General features: G+C 52.5%; 1 protein-coding gene across 1 annotated transcript in view; it reads left to right on the top strand.

The window, feature by feature from the left end:
- The first annotated feature begins 5,984 nt into the window (after positions 1-5,984).
- SKOR2 (SKI family transcriptional corepressor 2) overlaps positions 5,985-6,784 on the top strand; it is a 54,626-nt gene continuing 53,826 nt past the window's right edge. Inside the window, exon 1 of the mRNA XM_006891751.1 lies at positions 5,985-6,782. Coding sequence (XP_006891813.1) covers positions 5,985-6,782 — 798 coding nt within the window. The remainder of the gene's footprint in view (positions 6,783-6,784) is intronic.

The raw sequence follows: 6,784 nt of genomic DNA, 5'->3' as shown, positions 1-6,784 counted from the left end.
CTAGAAAGTGATCAAGGAGAAATCTGGACCCAACTCCCTGTTTCCAAATTCCCTTCTATTTATTTCCTATACACCAAAATTCTCCTATCCTGTTCTGTCAACCTTCTGAGTTCTTTCTGGATCAAATGGGTCTCCCCTTTTCAATATAGCTGAGAATCCAGTCCTTGCCCTGCCTGATGCAGGATCACCAATGCCAAGAACAGAGGACTAGAGCAGTACTGTTTCTACCTAAGAATTGAACCTGAGAGTAATAGGGATTGGGTGATAAAGATTTAGTTTGTTTTGTTGATCTGTAAACTACTGTCACCACCACGACCCCCAGCACCCGGTCTGAGAGTGGGAGGGCCGAGAATATCAGGTTTTTCCAGTTTTATAATTGGAATCTGTATTAAGTGTCTTTTCTTTTTCTTGCTTTCAATATAAAAATTGGTGGTAGAGTTGGAAGAGGAGGCTGCATTTCTCAGCCCTTGGAGATGGGGAGACTTCTGCAAAAGTAAGAAGTGTTGCCTGTTTCTCAAGTTTATGAGGCAAATGTGGAATCTTGAGTCGGAACCCTGAGCTAGTTACAGGAGGGAGCGCAGCTATGCCTCGGAGCGGTGCGCCGCGTCAGCACCGCGGACAGCTCCCCGCCTGGGCTTCTGGCCTGGAGCGTGCACGCAGCTGGGTCCTCTCCTGCGGCTCCGCTCCCAAACAGGCTGCTCCAGAGCGGGAGAAGCTGGGCCCAACCGAGCCTCGAGCCGGGGCTCGCACCAACCGATTGTGAAAAGCTGTAGCTGGAAGCCTCCAGCCGCGCGGCCGGCCGCGCCCGCCCGGTGCGCATGCATTCAGGCGGGCGTCGCCTCGCCAAGGCCAGCTCGGTTTGTGGTTTTCCTTTGAGTCCGGCATCTGGGCTACTTTACCTGTCCCTGGCCTGGGTGAGCCGCAGCAGCCCAGAACGGAGATGGAGAGGAAATGCTCTCCTCCGCGCGGCGATAGATCATGCAAGCGGGTGACACCAGTTTAACCAATAAAACAATTTGAATCAATTAGCCGGCTGAGGAGAGTCCCGACGCGTAAAATGTATGTCAGCTCGAAGAGGAAAGCATTGATTAACTCGGTCTCGACCTGCCACCTCCTGCCGCTGCTAGATGCTCCTTGAGCCTGCCAGAGGTCCTGGGAGGACCAGGGCAGATTGGCAAAGATGGGGTGCTTTCTGTTCAGGGGGAAGAAGATGGCAGGACCTGAGAAGAAAGCCAAGGGGCTCAGAGACATGTAGGTGACAGAAATTTACCCACAGACTCAAAATATCTAAACAGTCTGTAATTCCACAATCCAAGTCCTGTCTTAAGGGGATGATTCTGTAGGAACAAATTTTTTCCAGTCATGACATCCCTCCTACTTTCCAAAAGTATAATTAGTTCGATTGCTCTAGATATCCTAGACACTTTGGGATGGGACTGTGTAAAAGTATTTTTCCTAACATCACATATTCCCCTTTCTAATGAAACTTTCTGCATTAAAATAGTCAGGGACTTATGTCCAGGAGGCCTTTAACAAGAATGGGTGCTTGTTCAAAACTTCAGGGAATGACATAGCATGTGGGTATGAAGTTATTCCTCAGTGCAAGGAAAATGGAGAACTCAGCCTGTTTCTCTTTCCAAAGGAAGCTTTGAGGACCATTAAAAAAGAAAAAAGTAAAGAGCAGTAAGGGAAAGAGGAGTCTTTGAGAGCAAAGATGGGAATCACAGTAAGACACAGAAATGCCGCAGAGCATCCTCCCAGCAGCCCCCAGGCTCCATGAGGTGATAAAACTTCTTTCTCTTCATTTTTTATCTTGAAATCCGACCCATCCCTGGGTCTCCAGCTCATGCTTTCTTTCCCGTATTCTGGACCTAAGAACTGTGAGCAGGTGGGGACATCTGTGGGAATCCCTGCCTCAGAGAGAAGGTGGCCAGGCCCAGGAACCTTGCGGCAAACTCAGGACCTTTCTGCGGGAAGGGCTCTGTGAATGACAATGGCCCTGTTTTGGCAGCTGGGCTGGGCAGACACAAAGTGTGAGTTTTTGAGTTTTCCTTCTTTTTTAGAATGGCAGGCTGGTGGGGTCCTGGCAAAGGAGCTCCCGGTAAATCTCTATTACAAACTGAGCCTAATTTGTGCCTCTTACAGAAGATGGGGTGACAAATCATTTCACTGCCAGTTGAAACTCAAGCCTAAACAAATTTTCGGTACTCTGAAGCACTTTTTCAGGGATATTCAAACAGCCACATTCTTTAGAAATAAACTCCTGTGTTTATGTTCAATGGGTTCTTGATTTTTACTGACTACTGACCTGTGATGAAATGTTTGCACCTTTTCACTCTTGTATAGTGGCGCTTTGTTGCAGGTGCTGTAGCAGTGTCTAGTCAAGCTTTGGGCTCAGTGGACAGGGTTTGGCCATTTCCACAGTGTAACTACCCAGCCTTATGCCTAATGTGTCTTCTCCAGGCAGCAGTAAGTAGAAAATTCAACAATGACAGCAAAACATACTTTCAAGGACTCCACCCCAGCAGGTGTCCTTTTTAAAATGCCCTCCAAATAGAAACCAGTTTTATTTCCTGATAAAAGTGGTGGCTGGTCATTTATTTTACTCTAATAGCTCATAGCTTAGAGAGTCAAAAGATATTGACACTTGATTAATATTATGGAATGAGTCTCACACTGAGGAAGGGAGGAGAAAGGATTCTTTCTCACCCTAGTTGTTAGTTTGTTGTTGCTGTTTCTTTTTAAGGGCTTGCTGGGAATTTGCTCAGGGGCTTGTTTGTTTGAGGATGCCCTGGTTTTTTTCCCTTCACCCTTTTTATAGAGCTGAGGTGCCCTGCGTGGGCCTTCTAGGATGGAGTGGGAAATGGTCTTGAACGAAGTTGTGAGATGCATGCACCCGTCCTCACGCTGGGATCCCCACGTAGTCACAATAAGAAAAGGCTGCAGCTGGCCTGTATCTCGTGCTGTAAAGGCAAAGTCAATTCTGCAGCAGACACTCCATGCTTTGCTTCAAGTTTCCACAGTGGGCACCCGAAGTGGAAACTTCTGCCTTCCCCTACCCCCCTCATTTCAACAGTCTTTCAAAGGTGGCGTAGACTTGGTTCTGTTCTTCAGGCTGTGGTTTCTGTATCTTGAGAGGCACAGTACGACTCCGACTCCGGGTTTGGACCTAGAAGAGTGTTCATCCATGAGGGCGGATGGCCTGCAGAGATGAAGGGAGGGGACCAAAAGGCTAGGTGTCCTCCTGAAATCAGGGCTTCCGCAGGATCCAGGTTCCAGCTCACTCAGATCTGCGGCCCAGGCACCACCGGTGCGTTACGCTGCGAGGCTGGAGAGCTTGTCATTTGAGGGCCGGTTGGGGGTGGTTTGCGGGCCTGCGGAGAGAGGAAGTGGATCCGGCTCGTTCTCGCTGGCGCTCGCCCCCTCCTTCCCGGTAACATGCCGGCCCTTTAATGTGGAGTGTCAGGGAGACGGTGACGTCACCCTGCCCGCTGGGTGGCGTCCCCTCGGTCCGACACGAGTTCAGAGCTAGAGAAAGGCGCTGTCAGACTGCGCTCCACCTGGGGCTCTCCTGCGCGGCTTGTCACGCAGCCACACTTTCTGCTGCGGTCAAGGGGACGCCCCCCAGCCGCAAATCAGGCAGCCCTGGTGACCCCGGCCATCAGCGCTGACCGCTGACCGGAGCCCGGATCTTTGCGCGGAGCCCGCAGGAGTCCCTGCCGCCGGATTCGAGGACCCGCTTGGATGCTTCGCCTCCGAGCGCTCTCGGGAAATGGGCCGCCAGCCACGCGCGTAAAGACACCCCAGGGTTACCAGGTACAGCAGGCATCCGCCGGCCCTTCTCGGCGCCCTGGTCGCAGCTCCAGGTTGGAGACACCTCGCTGTGGGGTTTTCGGGGCTGGGTTAGAGGGTAGGGGCGGCCTTGGGGTGGTTTGGTGACTAGTTCGCAGGCCAGGAGAACGAAGTTAGGGGCCACGGGCTCGTCCGCTGGATAAGGAAGTTCACCACCTTCCTTTCTCAGTTCAACTAACTTTTAATTGTCCCTTCTTCCTTCAGCTCCTTAGAAATAACACAAAACCTCCCAAGCTAAACCTTCTTTATTTGCGTCTTGTCGGGTGGGAATTTCTGAAAGCGTTTAGGGTCAAAGTGTTGGACGACAGGCTGGAGACACGGTTCTCATGGGCCCAGGGCCGCTAAAGCCGCCTGTCCCTCCCTGGGAGCCTCCCCGCAGGCCCGGGCCGGCTGTGCGTGGCGACGGGGAGCGCGCGCGTTATCCCTGGGTGCGATTGCCATCCTAAGAATCGCGTTTGGAAAGCCCCTAAGCATCTGAAGGTTATTCAGCCAAGCTCAGGCTGACTGGATCAGGCCCAGGTATCGCTGTACCTGGAACTGCCATTTAACACCCTGGAAATATTGTCTCTGGTCTGTCCAAAGTGACAAGGCAGGCGCTCATCTCGTTTGAGTGCGTCGAGGTTCGTTCCCCTTCGTGGAGGCCCTGGGACGTAATGGGAGCTGAGGAGCTAGAGGGCATGGGGGTCCAGACAAAGCCAGTCAAGACCCTTGGGGTGAGGGGGTGGGGTCGCGTATCCTTTGAACCCGCTGTAATGACATCCCTCGGTGGACACGCTCAGGCCCGCCAGTTAAGTGTTCAGGGCAAAGGATGGTCTTGGGCCACGTTCAATTGCGAGTGACTACGGAAAAGATCATTGTTCTGGAGAATGGACCACGTCGCTGGTTCAAACTTCACAGTGCTGTCAAGAGTCTTCTTTCTCTGGCATTTCCCATCTTCCCAACTTACTGGATCTTTCTCCCTACTTAGCTCCCGTTTGGTGTCCTGATAACCGAAGATCAAAGTGGAAATTTTACCACATGCCTAATCTGGCGCTTCCCCCTTAGATACTTCCACATTTTATCTGGTCCACCTCTTACCTATATATCGGGCCACCTATCCCCCCACAAAGCCAGAAACATCGACTTAAATCAGAGGAGGAGGAACCGCAAAATGTTCAGTGTCACAGAAGGGGGGTCCCATTACAACATATTCTTCTTAATGTCCTCTCATAAAGAGCTCTAGGAAGTACTGTTCCTGAGCTCAGTTCATTCACTTGCGCACGCTTATTTGCTCCTCACGACGGAAATGACTGAAAATCACTTCTCAGATATCTATGGGTCACCAGCACTCTTAAGCCATCTTACTTAGGCCAGAACTATTTCCGCTCAGCATGTGGGTTTTGGGGAGAGTGAACGTGGAATGCCCTGTTTCTGTGCAATTTTGTATAGGGTACTGCACAGTTTCCAATTTAAAAAAAAGAAAGAAAAATTCTATCTACAGTATCAAACGATCCAGTAGCCAGGAGAATGAAGCTGGGCCTGTATCTTTTGCTTTTCTGAGCTGCAGTGAACGTCCAGTAGTGAGTTTCCCTCGGGGAAACCGCAGGTACCACGAAAAGTCATTTTTAAAAGGGTTGGGTTTACTTTATTAACCAAAATCAATCTATTTTCAAGAAAACAGGAACAGAATCCCACTAAATTTGAGCACCTATGGCAGGGCCCCAATTTCCCATAACTTTTACGATCTCTGCTGGTTACAACTGTTAACTTATTTCCAGTGGTGGTGCCGTTTTATTCGAAAAGTTTCTATAAATCAGGGAAAGGACTTGAGTGCTTTAGGAACTGATGCCTTTTTAACATTACTCATTCCTGCTGAAAACGTTAAAAAGTAGCTCCAAATCTCTGCTTCAAAGCATTTCTAAAAGGTGATTTTGAAGGGGGGGGGAGTGTTACTTGGATCAGGAATTTGGTCCCCGGGCAGCAACAGTAATGTCTTAACCAAAACAAGGAAGTTATTTTAATTGCTCAGCCAGCGACCCCCTCCCCACCCCATCCCTTCTCCTGTATTCCCGAAAAGTGAACCCTTTCTCCTCTCCCTTCCAGATTCCAAGGCTGACCCGGAGGGCTTGCCCCGGGACTGGGCGGCGGGGGAGATGGCTTCCAGCCCGCTGCAGGGGCCCAACGACATCCTGCTGGCGTCGCCATCCAGCGCCTTCCAGCCCGACGCACTGACCCAGCCGCGGCCGGGCCACGCCAACCTCAAGCCCAACCAAGTGGGCCAGGTGATCCTGTACGGCATCCCCATCGTGTCGCTGGTGATCGACGGGCAGGAGCGCCTGTGCCTGGCGCAGATCTCCAACACGCTCCTCAAGAACTTCAGCTACAACGAGATCCACAACCGGCGCGTGGCGCTGGGCATCACGTGTGTGCAGTGCACGCCGGTGCAGCTGGAGATCCTGCGGCGCGCGGGCGCCATGCCCATCTCGTCGCGCCGTTGCGGCATGATCACCAAGCGCGAGGCCGAGCGCCTGTGCAAATCCTTCCTGGGCGAGAACCGGCCCCCGAAGCTGCCCGACAACTTCGCCTTCGACGTCTCGCACGAGTGCGCCTGGGGCTGCCGCGGCAGCTTCATCCCCGCGCGCTACAACAGCTCACGCGCCAAGTGCATCAAGTGCAGCTACTGCAACATGTACTTCTCGCCCAACAAGTTCATCTTCCACTCGCACCGCACGCCCGACGCCAAGTACACGCAGCCCGACGCGGCCAACTTCAACTCGTGGCGCCGCCACCTCAAGCTCACCGACAAGAGCCCCCAGGACGAGCTGGTGTTCGCCTGGGAGGACGTCAAGGCCATGTTCAATGGAGGCAGCCGCAAGCGCGCGCTGCCGCAGCCCGGCGCGCACCCGGCCTGCCACCCGCTCAGCTCCGTCAAGGCCGCCGCCGTGGCCGCTGC

Source organism: Elephantulus edwardii, unplaced genomic scaffold, assembly GCF_000299155.1.
Source record: "Elephantulus edwardii isolate Elephantulus edwardi_28Jun2011 unplaced genomic scaffold, EleEdw1.0 scaffold00103, whole genome shotgun sequence".
Lineage (NCBI taxonomy): Eukaryota > Metazoa > Chordata > Mammalia > Macroscelidea > Macroscelididae > Elephantulus > Elephantulus edwardii.
The sequence above is the reverse complement of the archived record's forward strand: the minus strand, read 5'-3'. Positions and strand labels throughout refer to the sequence as shown.